The sequence below is a fragment of the Gymnoscopelus braueri genome (genome assembly GCF_963280865.1).
Source record: "Gymnoscopelus braueri genome assembly, chromosome: 12".
Lineage (NCBI taxonomy): Eukaryota > Metazoa > Chordata > Actinopteri > Myctophiformes > Myctophidae > Gymnoscopelus > Gymnoscopelus braueri.
The window spans coordinates 31,740,084-31,757,088 of record NC_137614.1 but is presented as its reverse complement, the minus strand read 5'-3'; the positions used below and the strand labels follow the sequence as shown (position 1 = coordinate 31,757,088).

The 17,005-nt window shown below is 43.3% G+C and overlaps 1 protein-coding gene across 2 annotated transcripts; it reads right to left on the bottom strand.

Moving 5' to 3' along the window:
* Window positions 1-314: 314 nt before the first annotated feature.
* Window positions 315-13,250, bottom strand: LOC308097554 (extracellular matrix protein 2). Of its 2 annotated transcripts, XM_080445390.1 has the most exons (10): window positions 12,946-13,250; window positions 12,437-12,553; window positions 9,559-9,707; window positions 8,718-9,198; window positions 7,592-7,707; window positions 5,497-5,632; window positions 4,910-5,067; window positions 4,135-4,274; window positions 2,950-3,276; window positions 315-499 (listed from the first exon to the last, which is right to left on the bottom strand). In XM_080445390.1, the coding sequence occupies exons 1-10, from the start codon at window positions 13,091-13,093 to the stop codon at window positions 319-321; spliced, it is 1,953 nt and encodes a 650-aa protein (XP_080301516.1). In that variant the 5' UTR covers window positions 13,094-13,250; the 3' UTR covers window positions 315-318. The 2 variants fall into 2 exon arrangements, with proteins under 2 accessions (XP_080301516.1, XP_080301517.1); XM_080445391.1 differs by lacking the exon at window positions 12,437-12,553.
* Between the last annotated feature and the right edge of the window lie 3,755 nt (window positions 13,251-17,005).

The window sequence follows — 17,005 nt, the reverse complement described above, 5'->3', positions numbered from 1 at the left end:
CATGTTGTCTCTGTCGGGTGGAAACCCCATATGTCCAAAACTGTTACTTTTCAGGATTCAAATTCAAAAATAGAAAAAGTAGCACATGGACAAGCTCAAAACGCGTCGCTTCGTGCCGCGTTTCGAGCTTGTAGATCTGCTACTTTTGATGCTTACTGTATGTGTGACGCTGTAGTATGATCAAGTAGGGCGTTAATTTACGAAAAAACACAAAAAGTTAGAATATGGAGATAAGAGGTTTCTGCCCGATAACAGCGATAATAAAACTGGGGGTCCCTGAAAAGAAAAAGGTTTGAGAACCATGTGCAGTGTGTCAGTTCACTCGTCATAGTCGTCGTGGTTCTGGGGTCGCAGCAGAACACTGTGGTAGTTCCTGATGCAGGAGAAGGCTGTGGGAGGGATGAGGCGGCGCTGGATCAGGTTGTACTGCAGGTGAACTGAGATCAGCGGCGAGTCTTCCGTGGCGTGCGTGTCGCACAGGGCGTTCATTGGGACATAGCTGTGGACAGGAAGGACGGACGTTTGTTTAAAAGAAAAGTAGCAGTTTACGCTCCAACAATAGCCCAGACATTTATTTGCCTTGATGACCAAAAGGCCCACGAGGGTGGAGGTGTAGCCTACTTGAGGGAGTTCAGTGCCTAGTGAAGCAATTTCTCTGTAATAGACTCTAGAAGAACATCATCATTTAGAAAATTTAAAAAAGACTCTTTTGTTAATGAACAATCAACATTCATGAAATGCATAAAGTAGTTATTTCCTGGCTGGGACTGTAAGAATAAAGACCAAGGCCTTCCTCCCCTCCCCTCCCCTTCAACCTTTTGAATCGGCCCTAAACATCCCTCTTAATACATTCAATTGTACTTTTAGACCACACCCCATCTATTTGTTGTTTTGGTCTTTGACCAAACTGACACTGGGAGTCAACCCAGGGCAAAGCCAGGAAAGCCAAGAAGCGCACCACCTACACTGTGTCTGCGGCGCAACAGCTAACAACACTGTAGAGCTCAAGACCCTGATGCTAGATAGGAGAGAGTGGAGGGCAGCGATGCCCTCTCGCATCGCATCGCATCACATCGGTCTTTGACTTACAGTACAAGAACCCAGCACACAGCACTTATCAACCAATGAACATCCCTTGCATTCCAATCTACTTTCCTCAAGCAGAGCCAGACTAACCTAGCCTGACACTCAGCCTGAATTTTCATTTCTTTTCACTCCATTATTCAGTCTGAAAGCCCTCTCATTGCAGCCTATTTCTAGGATGGGGGCGTGACCAAAGTGGGACTCTTTGGCAATTGGTTCATACTGGATTATCCCGATCCCGATTCGTCGTATAGATTTTCAACCGAGAAACACCCGCCTTCGACAGCGTCACCAGACCCTGAATGCGAGGCAAACGATTCAGGGGGTGGAGCCAGGCTAAGACTAACCGGCAAGGAGTCAAACGTATGTTGTGCATCCATCTTGGAATGGTTTCTTTTTTGGTGACCTTATTTTTGGCACTGACATCTTTATACTTTATACTTTGTTTGTCTTGTCTTTTTGCAGCAGTCGCTGTCAGCAAGCCCACACACTTCATGTTTGGCAAAGTTTTACGCTGTTGGCTCTGCAGGTGTCTAGCTTTCTGTCTCCGTCTGTATTTCCGGAGCTAATCTCGCAAACAGCTGGACTAATCAGTGCCAACTTTATTGTGCACACTGGCAGTAGGCCACAGAAGTTCTTCGCATATTTTATACCTTTTGAAATATTAAATTTTAATTTCATAGTAAAGGGAATGGTATCAGTCCAAAACCTTTACCTTTGAGTCATAGAAATTTAGAAATGCGAAATTTGGAAGGAAAATATATTGTGCAATAATTAAATTATGAATTCAAATCCTTCATGGAAAGTAGTGGCTTCAGAAATATCCGAAGCTGTAAAAAAGTAGACATTTTCGGAGGGTCAGATGAGCTACAGTATATTGCTCCTACGTCTGTGTTGCAGAGAAAACAACAGAGAACAACAGTAATTACATGTTTGATGAGGTAGCAATTTGAGATTTGGATGCCTAGTGATGGTTACTTAGGTTGTGATGAAGATGAGTATCTCGCTGACTCGGGAGAACTGTACACACAGGCAAGTTCTATAGAATACTTTTAGATTGTCTTTTTCTTTGTTACCCTTAGCTGTACAGCATGCACACGTACACATGCAAGCATGCATGAGCATACACACACGCACACGCACACACACACACACACACACACACACACACACACACACACACACACACACACACACACACACATCATCATCACACACAGGCACGCATGCATGAAGACAAAGCAAGACTGCGAAACAGAGAGATGGATTATAACGGACAGAGTCAAAGAAAGATGAGGGAGGGAGGGAGGGAGTCAAAAGAAAAGAGGCGGGAGTCAAAAGAAAGAAGAATGAGAAAAGAAAAAAAGGATGAAAGAAAGTAACAAAGTAAGGAAGAAAGGAAGGACGGAAGGAAGGAAGGAAAAAGGAAAGGAGAATAAAATAATGGACAAAATAATGGAAGAAAGAAAGAAAGAAAGAAAGAAAGAAAGAAAGAAAGAAAGAAAGAAAGAAAGAAAGAAAGAAAGAAATAGGGAGGGGGCTCCAAAGTGAGCAACGTGAGAGCATTTACCTGTGTGAGAGAAGGGATAAAGGAAAAAAGCTGAGCTGAGAAGGCATTGGTGAGGTTGTGGGTGCATGGAGATGTATGGGTGTTACCTGAGGAGGTTGTGGGTGCATGGAGATGTATGGGTGTTACCTGAGGAGGTTGTGGGTGCATGGAGATGTATGGGTGTTACCTGAGGAGGTTGTGGGTGCATGGAGATGTATGGGTGTTACCTGAGGAGGTTGTGGGTGCATGGAGATGTATGGGTGTTACCTGAGGAGGTTGTGGGTGCACAGAGACATACAGTATGGGTGCTACTGTACCTGATGAGGTTGTGATTGAGCCGGAGGTGCTGCAGGTTCTTCAACTGAAGCAGGCCTCGAGGGATGGACCGCAGCTGGTTGTGGTCTAGCAGCAGCTCGGACAGCGAGGCCGACAGGCCCATGAAGGACACGCCATCGATGCCGTCATCCCGGAGCCTGTTGTGGGACAAATGGAGCGAGTCCAGGCCCGGGTGCAAGTGAGCGAACACATAGCCAGGGATGCGCTCGATCTGGTTGTGGTGGAGGGTGAGCTGTCGCACGCCAGAGGGGAGGAAAGAGGGCACGTGCACCAGTTTGTTGTGGGACAGGTCCAGAGATTCCAGTTTCCTGAAAATGTGACACAGTGATCAATTATAACAGGGAATAACAGGAAATACAAGCATTGTGAAGAGAAAGGCAACATGTTTGGGGCCAAAAGCAGCAGTATTGTATTGAGAAAAATGTACTTATGTGTCTTCACAAAAGTTGGTGTTTATGTCCCTTGAAGATATTGGTTCCAGGAAGAAAGCCAAGGACTCCCAATGCTCTCTCTCTGTCTCTCTCTCTGTCTCTCTCTCTGTCTCTCTCTCTGTATCTCTCTCTCTCTCTCTCTCTCTCTCTCTCTCTCTCTCTCTCTCTCTCTCTCTCTCACGCACGCACGCACACTCGCACGCACGCACGCACACTCGCACGCACGCACGCACGCACGCACGCACGCACGCACGCACGCACGCACGCACGCACGTTCACTCACGCACGCACGCACGTTCACTCACACGTTTACTCACTTGTTCACTCACTCACTCACTCACTCACTCACTCACTCACTCTTTGAAACCGGGAAACTCTGATTAGTACAACCCATAGTAAATATGGAGTGCTATTTTAAAACTCTCCTCATGGAGGCAGTAAAGTTTCATAATGGTTCATACTATACTATATTAAACTCATTAAAAGCCTTGATTTATTTAGCTTATTTAATTGAAAACCTGGTTTTTGTTCCCCTATATATCATTGAGATAAAAGTCTAAATAAGTTTAACAGATCTATTTTCTACAGTCAGTGAAGACGTAATTGAACCTTTTGCACCATATCTGTCCTTTGTATTCCAGAGAAGGGTTGTACTGCCAAAAAGATTAACACAGTAAAATCTCTTAAGGTCCATTTGGGTCCATTTAAGTAAACTCTCAGAGTTGTAAGACTTACAACAGGTGAATCCAAGCTCGTGGGGCGATGCGGTCTTCACGGATGCGGTTGTGACTGAGGTCCAGGACCCTCAGGTTGAGGGTCTTGTTGAGGATGCCAGCATGGACCACCTCGATTTTGTTGTCCGAAAGGTGGAGAGCCTACAAAAACGAGACACATTTATATACAGTTAAACACAACTATACACAGTTACACAGAATTACACAAAGTCATACACAGTTATGTATACAGTTACACAATAAACAATTATACAGCGCTATATAAAGTCATAAACACAACAGTAAAATCCGCAGAAAGTGTTAATTCAACTCCTTCTGAGTTACAATGCATGAATTAACACGAGAGGATTTTACCGTGTAGCCTACAATACATTTTACTGTAGGGTCAGGGTGTGTTTTTTTATGTACAATGAGAGCTGTAAGCTGAAACACGAGTATGAAATAAATGGCTATAATATGCAGAAATAATTGACTTGGTATAGTCACTTGGTAGAATTGTCAGTGGTAAGTGCAATACGGTCACTACAGTAAGCAATGTAAACAAACAACAGGGGCTATACAAATCCTGAACCCATTTACTCTCTTCTTTTTTTATTAACCATGAATATGAACTCTATTCTGGGCCGGTTTTAAAGTATATGCAGTTTAAGAGGTTAATCTGCAATTGCTAAACAACTGTGAGCAATTTTCAACAAGAAAACACCATCAGGGGCGTCATGTCTTTTCTATAGTCTCTAATCTTAACAACATGGCATGGTTAGCTTCTACAAACAGACCTGCAGAGAGGTAGGCAGACCAGAGGGGACAGCACGGAACTTATTGTCCTCCAGGCGAAGGTACATGAGCTTCCTCAAGGGGCGGAAGGTCAACGGAGAGACGTTTCCATCGTGGAAGTGGTTGTCCTCCAGTTCCAGGGTCAGAAGTTTAGACAACCCTAAACAGACCGTTCCAAAAAGTGCAGTCATTTAAGTAGGATTTTCCTGTGCCTCGATTGATCTCATGCAATGTCCCACATCATAAATGTCCCTGTTTCCTCGCTAATAACACTCACCTCAAATAACACACCTCTGTGTTAGACTGTAGGGCAAGAAACAAATGTGACCTATACAGATGAACTGGGTTACATCATCTTGCATCCTATCTCTTGGAGGTTCTCTATTCGTTTTGCCTTTGTACTGCGATGTCAGGCCCCATAAACAGTCAACTATTTCCCTATTGTTTGTCCAGGATCCTGCCACAGCATCTTGTGACCCACTAGTTGACATGGTCAACCGAGCAATCCTCAAACACACATTCTGTATGCTTGGATAAAGCTTCTCTTGTTAGTTGTTAATTGCCCAAGAGAATGTAGGAGGTGTCCCACCTTTGAAACTGCTGGGTGTAAGGCCGCTGAGTTTGTTGTCGTTAATCTTCAGCTCCACCAGAGAAGCTGGGAGAAACATTGGCACCTTGGTCAGATTGTTGCCGTCCAGAATCAACCTCCTGAGTTTGGTCAGATTCTGCAACAAACAAACCAAATCAGTGATCAACTTTTTTTTTGAATCAAGGACCCCAGTTTGATATGCACTAACAGACCCCCATTCAACACATTGTTTAATCTATGAGAACCCAATCTACAGTATAAAATCCTCAGTGATCATTTAACTCTGAGAGTACCCCATAAGGGTCCATTTGCGTCCTCTTTCCTAACAATAAATCAATTAGCTGGAGAACCCCTCAATGACCCCTGGTGGACCATTGAATTCACGCTGAGAATCATTGGTCTACACATGTAGGCCTACTGCACATTACCCCCCCCCCCCCAACTTCCTGTATTGACATTCATTGTTGGACACAAAACAATACACTCTAAATTATTGCCGCAACATACATCCATGTTATCATCATGGGAAAATGTGAACATTTCGATGAACTGAACGACTCTAAAGGGATGTGTGCAACATGGATATGAGGTATTAAATCACCACTGCCAGCTCCCAGATGATTCTTGGCTGTAGCCACCATTGCACCCCAGTGAGAACAGGTAGTAAAAGTCCAAACATGCTGTCTTCATTTTATATGTGGGTTTGTCTGTTGACTGTGACTGTCCTCTCCCATTCACAGCAACAATTTGGTGTAATCCAGTGTGAGCGGGCCAGACTGGACCAGGGGGCTTAACTCTACAGTATATAAATAACAACATAGATACTCAGCTACAAGACAGATGTGCTTAAAGTAAACACAAACTCCCTCCAATGTCTGTTGGGTTCTCCACATAATTTTGTTATACACAGTGTTGGGCAATAGCTATAATAGCTAAGCTACTATAGCTTAAGTACCTTTCCCAGTAGCTTGTGGATAGCGTCACTATTTTCAGAATGAAGTAACTTTCAAGTAGTTAACCACTACTTGCAAGCATATTCTTGGACTAAAATTCAGCAAAAATAGCTGAAGCTTGTAGATCGGCTATTTTCGGCAAAGATAGTGTACTGTACAGCGAAAACAGGAGGGTGCCTAGAGCCCGTGGGAATCGGGTCAACTAAGTAGGTTTTATTAAGTGCTTTGTTTTTACCATGTAAGGTGGGTAGCTTGACAAAAGCTCCAGCACTGCATTTTCAGTGGCACATCAATATAAATTTAAATGACACAACAGATGAGTTTTGAGTGAGAGATGAGTTTGTCCATCGAGAATTCTCTGTCTCATCCATTTGTTGCTTTTACACTGTATGTGTTATTCAATCACTCAGTGTCATAACATGTCCTCAACCACATACCAGCCACATTAGGTACAAATTAGCTTCAATAGCTACTTATTTTAAAAGACAGCTTTTAGTCTAGCTCAGTACATTTTTACGAAGAGTAAGTAGTAACTAAATGTTTTAAGTATCTTGCCCAACACTGGTAAAACAGCACTGTACCAAAACATCAGCATAATACATTTTGTGCAAACGTGCCATGAGAATGGTCAATAAAGTCATGTAACATGGGGCTGCTATGTGGGGGAGTGTGTTTAGGGATGGGGTTGACAACACACAAGAGTTTTAACTTTACACAGCCAGGCACCCTGGCTAGGCGTTGACACTACATACAGACAGTTTGTCTTCAGCAATACCAGGTTTTGACAACGGGTATAATGAGGGATCTCAGGCCCACTTAGCTGGAGGTGGTCTCGTGGCTTTAAGTGTAAATTACAGCTCCTTGACCGATTGTGGGAGAGATCTGGATGGTTAAAATAAGAACACCGTGGGGCACGCAGTGAGAGCTGACTGGATAGTGCATCAACCACATAATCGCAACGTCCCTTGTTTCACTTTCGACTGGAAACCTGTGTCACATCATGTCAACCCAATGCTCTGTCCTCATGTCTAAATGAAGCAATAGCATCTAAAACAACCCTTCAAAGATTTGTAAAACATTTGTTATACTTTTTTTTCAATTAAATGAACACTGAGGTTTTCACAGAGTATGATATGACAGACCTGGAAAAGCATTGGGCTGATGGAGTCGTCGGTCAGCTTGTTCTTGCTGAGGTCCAGCCACTCTAGGTTGGGGAGGCCTGCCAGAGCCCTCGCAGGAATCTTACTGATTCGGTTGTCTGACAGGACAAGAAGAAGGGATAGACAAGAGATCAAACAAGTCAGCCAGGTACGCCATGGGAAACCCTTCAGGAATCTCATCCTGCACAGTCAAATTCTAGTGCAGCGATAGAGACAAGTACACTTGCAAATATAACTGGCTTGAACAGCAAGGTACAAATAATCACAATATCACGAATACAATCCAAAATGCAGAAAATACAAACAGACAATACAACCCTATACACACATCCTCAAAAAACAAAAGACAAAAAAACGAAATGAAAATATAACCAAAACAACCAAAAAACATAGAGGTCAGTGTGTGAAGTTAGATTAAAGAATAAAATGTTATTTTAACCAATGTGTATGGTAAAGTACGTTAATACGGGACCGTACCTATGTTCCCCGGGTCCTATGTTCCCCGCTTTCCTAGGGAGAGCGGGGAATATAGGACCTAACCTAAACATAACCCTAACCCTAACCTTAGTGGGGAACATAGAACCCGGGGAACATAGGTATGACCCCCGTTAATACAATATAACATCGGCAGTGGTTGGAGGTGGTCTCCCTACTCTTCCATTGAGACATTTTAGACCCTGCTGTCGGGTAGGATGTTTGGGTAGATGGTTGGTTTCCTAAACGAGACCCAGCTTCGAATATCAGGCAGGACATGAAAGTTACAGATTGCCGCTTTAATTGCCTGTCTCAATATACTGTCAAATTCTCAGTGTTAAAAGGGTGTGAAACCCTGGTCTGAATTTGTGGTACGTTTTCCGGTTCAAAGTAAAAACTTGGCAGGCATGACATGGCGCCCATGAGTAATTTTGTTAGCTGCAGCAGCGTTGCTTACTAGCCTGCCATGTTTTTTACTCTTCTTTAGTTTTGAACCTGCACAGGGGGGGGGGGGGGGCTACAAAATTGGCCTATGGTCTCATGCAGCTTTAATACAAATCTGTTCACACAACAATGGATAAATGAGCACTATCAGTAAGTCTGTCTCTTTGTCACATGTCCTGAGTTTGCTCACCTGCCAGGTACAGGGTTCTGACACCCTGGTCTTTGATGATGGGCATGTGTGTCATGCCAGTGCCGCCACAGGCTATCAGTGAGTCTGACAGCAGGCACCCAGCGGGCAGTGACTCCATGAAGCTCGGCGTCTGAGGGAAGGTGACCACCGGGCGCCCTGGTGCCACAGGTACCGGTATTGGTGTCCTGGCCATCGTTACCCCGGGTTTGGGTATGGGCCTCAGGGTGGGCCGGTCCGTCACTTGCACCCGAGGCGGCGGTCCGACGACGTCATCATCAAAGTCATCGTCATCATCAAAGTCATCTTCGTGCGATTCAGGAAAGATGAATGTGGGGGTCCTCGCAGCTGGCAGAGCAGGTGCCCTCAACGGCATCTTGACCACCACAGGCACCGCCACCCTCTTCACTGCCGCCCTGTCACGTTGCGAGTCTTGTTTCTTCTTCTTGGCTGCCATTGGTTTGTCCCTCACAGAGAGTGGCAACTGAGAAACACACAAGGCACTTTAAGCCTAATTTATTGCGCACTGGTAGATCTACAAGCTCACAACGCGTTGCAATGCAACAGGTTGTGAGTTTGATCTGTTATTTTCGGCATGCGACACCACTATACCCTGTCCCTGACACAAACACAATATATATTGTATATATATATTGTATTTCAGTTGTTCTGCCACTCAAAATGATCTGGTGTCTTTGTCTTTGTTTTTTAGCAAATACAAAATGTCTTAATAAAAGAAAAGAAATAGCTATATTGTTATTATTTTGAATAATAATAACATTATCATTATTATCATTATTATTACACATTTGTATTATTGTTTACTGAGATCTGATCCACTCACAGGCGCTGCTGGTATCTTTTTGACCTCTTGCACTCTTGTACCACCATTACTCTGGAGACCACTCCTCTGCTCAGGGGTCTCAGCTTTATCAACCTTGCTATCATCCAGCCTCTTAGCCTTTGGAGCCCTGGACTGCTGGTTATTTGATCCTGTGGAGAGAGAAAAGCGCCATTAAAACAAATGCGTAAGGAATGTGTAGAGGGCTTCTGGACCACAAATAAAGGCATCAACCTGTATGGGGCGGCCGTAGCTTAGCCTTTAGTGGGTACTACTGGGTAGAGAGGCCGTCTGGTAATCAGAAGGTCACATAGACGCCCCGTGCCGGCCCTGGTCTATGTGTCAAAGTGTCCCTGAGCAAGACACTTACTTAAATCTTAACTGCTCCCCCCAAGCACTCATCATAACCATCTGAGCAGCCATCAGCTGGGTGACGCTTAAAAAACTGAATCCCCCTGCAGGATTGATAAGGTAATCAAAATAAAGATGAGGCATTAATGACTATCATGAATAGTTTTGATGCAAATATTTTCATAATTATTTGTTTGTCGTGCCGCTGGTGTGTAAAGGCCTTAAATCTTTCATAATAATCATGGATATAATTTGCTCAAGAATACATGTATTTGTTTGAATGCTAAAAAGAGGAGAGAGATGTGTTGTGGGTGTTGTATAAGTGTTGAGAATAGATGTATAAGTAAGACGCATGTAAGGAAAGTGAGTATGAAGGTTGGTAGGTAATCTCATAAGAGGTATGCAAGAACAATTGCAAAGGTGAGAAGGATGATAGCAAGCATGGTCTTAAAGGTAGGGTAAGTGATTTGCTTTGGTTAAAATAGGCGTTAAATAGCTCTATATTCTGATAGCACTCCTTGCTATAGAGTGTCCATGATGTCTCTCCAGCCCTTTATTGAACAGAAAATGCATTTTCAGGTAAGGATACCAATTTCATACAATCCGGATAGAGAACTCAGTCAGGATACAATTAAACAACTGAAATTGGGAAAACATAAATGAGCAGACAAAATTGGAACTGGAACATTATGAAAATGAAGCTGATAAATGGGTACTATCTCCTACCTGAAAATGTATTTTCTGTTTATTAAAGAGCTGGAGAGACTGGGAGACCCCAGTGACTGAACAAACACTCTATAGAAATGATTACTATCAGAATATGGTACTTAAAAAAAACAAAAACCAAACAATAAGTTAAAGCTTTGCAAGATTATGCTGAACGTTCACAGCAGTGAGCTTCAGGGATTTGGTACAACCAGTGGTGCGAGTACCATAACAGTTACCTCTCACTTCCACTAGGGGCTGCCAACGTAGGAGTAGGTGAAAATTCTCCAATGCAGCTGTAAGGATGATCTTAAGACAATCAGATTCAGAATGTTTTTTATCTTTTACGGAGTGGCTCTGTAAGATGCAAGCTGTGTGGGTTTGTGAATGTGTGTGTGTGTGTGTGTGTGTGTGTGTGTGTGTGTGTGTGTGTGTGTGTGTGTGTGTGTGTGTGTGTGTGTGTGTGTGTGTGTGTGTGTGTGTGTGTGTGTGTGTCTGTGTGTGTGTGTGTGTGTGTGTGTGTGTGTGTGTGTGTGTGTGTGTGTGTGTGTGTGTGTGTGTGTGTGTGTCCTCATGAAGGTCTAACGACCTTTGTCCTATGCACCTGTCATTAACCTTTGAGGTGTGCATCAGCCATCTTTTAATGGTTTCTATTTTAGGCCTGCCCTACAATAAGTTTTCTGACCTCTTTGAATCCCGCCCCTTACAAATACCCCATATAACAATAAAAAACTAAAACAAAACATGAAACAAAACTAGCAAATCCACTTGAAAAACGAATTAAAAATAAACTGAAAAATAAAAATGAAATAAAAATGAAAACATTTTCAAACTATAATAATCTGTGTGTGTGTGTGTGTGTGTGTGTGTGTGTGTGTGTGTGTGTGTGTGTGTGTGTGTGTGTGTATGTGTATGTGTGTGTGTGTGTGTGTGTGTGTGTGTGTGTGTGTGTGTGTGTGTGTGTGTGTGTGTGTGTGTGTGTGTGTGTGTGCGTGTGCGTGCGTGCGTGCGTGTGTGCGTGCGTGTATCCGGGGCTAACCTTGCAAACTGCGGGGCCAATCAGTGCCAAATTCCATGTGGACGCTGCCAGCAGGCCAAGGGAAATAACTCCCCATATTGTGAATATTATTTTCATTTTCAATTTAGAATGGAAGTCAATGGCGGATCAGATTAAAACCTTGTCCAAACATCGAGTCATACAGTACATACATGTAGATGACTAATGTCACAGAGCACACCACATGAAGTCTGAGATTCACATGGAAGCCAACGCTATAATCTTGTTTATTTTATTCATATATAGAGAAAGAAGCTTGCGGGCCGAGAAGGGGAAGGACATTGCAACACAGGTCTCTGACTGGAATCAAACCAGGGACTTGGCAATGATGTAGTCGACATACTATCCGGTTATCTACAAGGCACCCCATTTAAAAGCCCTTCAGGAATCTCATACTGCACAGCAGGGATCTGTAGTGTTAATTTAACCGCCTGGCTCAATAGTATCTTTCAGTTCATCAGGCAACATAATCTTTGTCATAAGCCAAGAGGAACATGATAAGAAGGTTGTTGACATGAGGAGATAGTCATGTTGTTGCGCTAAGGCTTTAAGGCTGAACGTATCAGTGCTACAAAGTGTCTAATGGACTAGCACTTAAGCGGGCAGTGTTGAAGGATAAGCACTTTGGTAAGTGGGAATAGTTTGAGGTTATGCGCGTAAAAAGGAGTTGGGCGGAATTAAGGTTAGGTGCTAATTATGTAAGGATAAGCACTGTCTGTAGAGGACAGAGGAGAGAGGCGAGGTGGGTTTTATTTCTGTGGACCTTACCGCCACAGGGTACAGCCTGACAGCTGACAATCCCTCTCCTGCACTGGCACAGAGAGCAGGGCTGAGTGGACCACATAGCTCCATCAAACAGAGACATACCATTCACTCGGCATTGACCTGGATAACAGACACGGGTAAACATATACGTACACTGTAAAGTCCTCAGTCTTAATAACACTGAGATTGTAAATTGGAACCAATTGTACACTGACTCTCAGAGTTCCATTTGCACACTCCCAGTCCCAGTGTTACATTAAACACTGAGGGTTTTACTGTGTACATGCATACCTCATACACTGTAATGAAACCTGATACACTGTAATGAAACCTGACTCAAATGAGACAAAGCCTCACTCCAGTCTCACAGTAGCCTAAGCACCAAGAAGGAAAGCTCAGCACTGAGGTGATAATAAAAGTTCAGAAAAGGTCCCACTACAACAGACCTACACCAATACACCGAACAGGCAATATTAGACATTGCGCTTCCCCCCCAAGCAATCGTGACTTACCAGGAATAAAGGAGTCATAGGGTTCAGGTTTGTCCGTGGCATGCCTCAGCTTCGACCCTGCTGGCTTCTCTCCTCGTCGGACGGCCCTGCCGTAAGCGAGCGAGCTCACCGCACAGACACACAGGCACAGTAGGCCGAGTCGGCTCATCTTGATTAGGATTCCTGTTCGATTCCCGTCTCTTGGTCAAACTGTGCAGAGGAAGAGCCTTACAAGCAAGTGTGAGGAATCCAGATTCTTGGACCACCCTCTTATAGGCGCTCCTAGACCACCAAGAAAAGAAAAAAACACAGGTGAACGGAGGATACATGTGTAGGAGCTGAGAGAGGAAGCAGGGGAGTTGGGAGAAGGGATTTTTTTTGGGGGGCGGCTGGGACAAAGGCCCTCATTCATACACCTTAGAGTAACCACCTCTTCACCCCCCCAGCCCTCCCCACTCACTCATACACACCCTCGTCTCTCTCGTCACCGGCTCTGTACAAACAACCCGCAAAAAGGAGCTTCAGTGGATAAGAATGCTTATTGGAGGTCATATAAGTGACATCAAGTCACTCTGTGTGACCTCTCTCTTTGTCTCTTCCTTTGAATCTGAAATACCCAAGCAGACGGTTTATCTGCGGCCTACTGGCTGTCAGCCAGCTGTGGTGGACTGTAGCTGTTCAAGTGAAGGGAGGGAAAACACCGGGTCACCAACACCAACTCTGCTCGCATAAAGGGCTGCTTTGTGCCCAAGCCTGACCATTGGGATGGCGACCACACGCCTGAGAAATTCTTTAAGTGTTTTGAAACACTGCTTAAGCGAATACACACCCACCCCTACACACACACACACACACACACACACGCACACGCACACGCACACGCACACGCACACGCACACGCACACGCACACGCACACGCACACGCACACGCACACACACACACACACACACGTCTTACCACTTCCATGTTGACATGAAGAAAGCCAAATGTTTTGTCATTCATACAGTGTGTGTGCTAAATGGTTTTCTTATTCTGTCACACAGTACACAAAGGTATGTCATTTCAACACAAAACGTCATTCCGGAGGTGGGAGTGGACTGGTTTTTAGCACCCACCAATTTTATCCTCACGGCCAGTTTTCTTTCTTTTTCTTTCCAATACTAATTTTACAGCTTATTTATCCACGTAATGCCACTGTGATCCCCACATCCTGTTTGTGAGAATTAAAAAGATGGCCCGAACTGCTCAGACAAACCAAATATTGCACAACACACCTACGACCTTCCCGTCCTCACAGCAGACGTCCTGTGGTCCTGCTGTGGTCACAGTGGAGCAGAACAGAACTTGCAGCCATTAAATTATTATTAGGCCTATCCATTACTGGTAACATTTAAAACCACTTAATCTTGACCTGAGTTAACTCTGTACTAGTTTCCCTTCTCTACTGTACATCAAATCTCTTCACCGAAAATAGAAAATCGACAAACTCAGCTTGTGGATGTGCTATTTTCGGCTAATGTGTAAGGAGCTTCTTTAGACATGAGTCACAAAATCAGTCTTTGAGAATGTTCAGAACCACTGCAGTGCTATTTTGCTGTGCACAGCATATGGAGCAGCGTGAGTACACAAGAGCTGTCCTCATCTTACCCTTTGCAGTTAAACATAAAGTAAGCGCCTCTACGTGGACCTTCATCCAATTCACAGCTGATTACAACCACAATAAAATCACAAATTTATTGTCCAGTTGGCACGGACAGCTGGCGTAGCGGTCCGGGCACCTAGGCTACAATGTAGCCTGACAGCACATCGCGGGTTCAAGTCCCGATCCCGACGGCCTTTGCTGCGTGTTACTCCCCATCTCTCTCCCCATTTCCTGTCAGCGTACTGTCCTATCAATAATAAAGGCATAAAAGCTCAAAAATAAATATTTTTAAAAATGATTTATTGTCCAGTTTTAGACTAAACAGAACAATGAATGATAATATCAGGCACATCACGTTTTTCCCAGGCACACACAAAACCCTTGCTTTTCTTGGCTAGACACAAAATGTATACCAAAATATATATTGATCTATGAATTAACCACTTTCAACCTATTGGAAAGCCCCTATTTTGGGAATGTCAATATAGACATACATTTGCAAAAACCTTAAAGGATCTACACCATGAATTAAAAAAAAATATTTGATATTTAATATCATATGGTGTATGTCCCTCAAACCTTTTTCAAAAGGTTTGAGCCTAAATCATCACTCAGATATACTCATCCCAAGTCAATTGTCTCTGGCTTATACAGCACTTTCAGCTGCAATACCAAAACGTCCTCTTGGGCAGGGGGGGGCTACTGAGCAATTCTGTCTGTTTTATTATTACAAATTATTAAAAAATTATTTAAAAAAGAAAAAAAAAATGGAAAAAAATCTGCATAAAAAGAAGCATCTAAGAAAAATACAAAATCGAAAAAAAAACACTTTGAACATTTTTTAACAATTCCACCAAGTGTTTGAGGTGCCTGTTTCACCCACTTCCGGGGGGCGGAGCCAAAATCCGAGCCCGAAATATTTGTTCGTAGACCCCCACTTAGGGGGGGTAGAAAAAGTTTCGGAGCGATTCGGGCACTTTTCATTTAACATTGGGTTTGCCATCAAAAATGTTTGTGACATCATGAACATTTCCATTCTGAGATCGCCTGTTCAGACACGCCCATTCTGGAAATCCATGAAATGAGAAGGAATGACTGAATTTAAAAAAAAAACATTTTTCTGGGTACAAGAGACACTGGGGACCCCAAAAAATACAAAAAAACAAGAAAAAATTGATTTTCATGGTGTAGACCCTTTAAAAACTTTTCAATAATTGTATTGTTTAGTAGGCTACTATATTGACCGCCTAATTAGGCCTACTATATATGTATTGCCTATTATGCACTTTTAACTTTTTTACTCTTCTTATTTTGTGCTGTTGTAACACCCTGAATTAATTCCCCCCTTGGGGGATTAATGAAGTGTTAAAGAAGCTAAAAATTAAGCTAACAACATGTGGCATCGCGAAACCGACTCTTGTTTGCCTGAACGGTTCCATGACAGACTACAGGTAACTTCAATTTATATCTCACTCTGGGCCTTTTGCCAATAGATTGGCACCTTACTTGTCCATCCATTCCATGCCAGCCAGGTCCAAAACCAGAGCTCTGACCTATGAACTGCGGCCGACGCTACAGCTGCTAGATAATGTCAGGTGCTGTCTGATGTCCTGGCAGAGTGCTGGCTTTACAGAGGAAAGATTTATCACCCGCTCCTAAAGTACCCCCCCCCCCACCCACACCCAAACCCACTCCACTATTTCCAGTCAAGGGCATTTAAAATAGCTTTTACTGTATCTGTATGTTTATTGTCGTAAAGACAATTCTGCTGTGGGACTGAATGAAGTCCACTTGCTTCCACATTGAATATGAAAATGATATAAGTCAGAAAACTAAACGTAATAGTATATCAATTACGATCAATTCGGAGGCTATCATCTACTGTACAGTCGAACACTATGCTTCAAGGAAGCTCACGTATTTACGGTGAAATGGATATGGGTGACATGATGAATCTACTACTTCAATGATGCCATTGACGTAGTTCTATTTGCAGAGTTTGACCCGGCATCACAAGTTTGGCCATATCATTATAGGCAGGGGGAAAAAATCGAAATCTTTTTTTAATATAAAAATAATAATAATAATTTCCAGAAATGTTTTATTTAAATATCTTGTGGCTAAGGGGTTAAACACACCACAATGTAGACTTGACATTGTACCAGCTTTCCAATGAGGCAGGCATTTCATAGAGGAGGTCATGTCCTGGTTGTAGTGATATCAAAGGTCACTGCTTTTGCCTGACATCTCCGATAACAATGTGCATGTATATAATGATGTATCGAGATACCACTCTCCCTAAGAGAGGAAGATTCAGGTGAATTACAACAAACACAGAACTGTTACAGAAAAATCTGTTTTTTCCCAAATCAGACCAAAAGTCAGAGAAAAAATCTAATTCCGTGCTTCTGGTGGAGGAAATGGCTGCTGAGCTTTTA

Bases quoted from the DNA above. Each gene is read 5' to 3' on its own strand.
- LOC308097554 (XM_080445390.1), bottom strand. From the start codon at position 13,093: ATGAGCCGACTCGGCCTACTGTGCCTGTGTGTCTGTGCGGTGAGCTCG. The intron at 9,708-12,436 runs GTAAGGTCCACA...CTCTCTCCACAG, and splicing joins TCAGGCTGTACCCTGTGGCG to GATCAAATAACCAGCAGTCC. The intron at 5,633-7,591 runs GTCTGTCATATC...TGTTTGTTGCAG, and splicing joins TCAGCCCAATGCTTTTCCAG to AATCTGACCAAACTCAGGAG.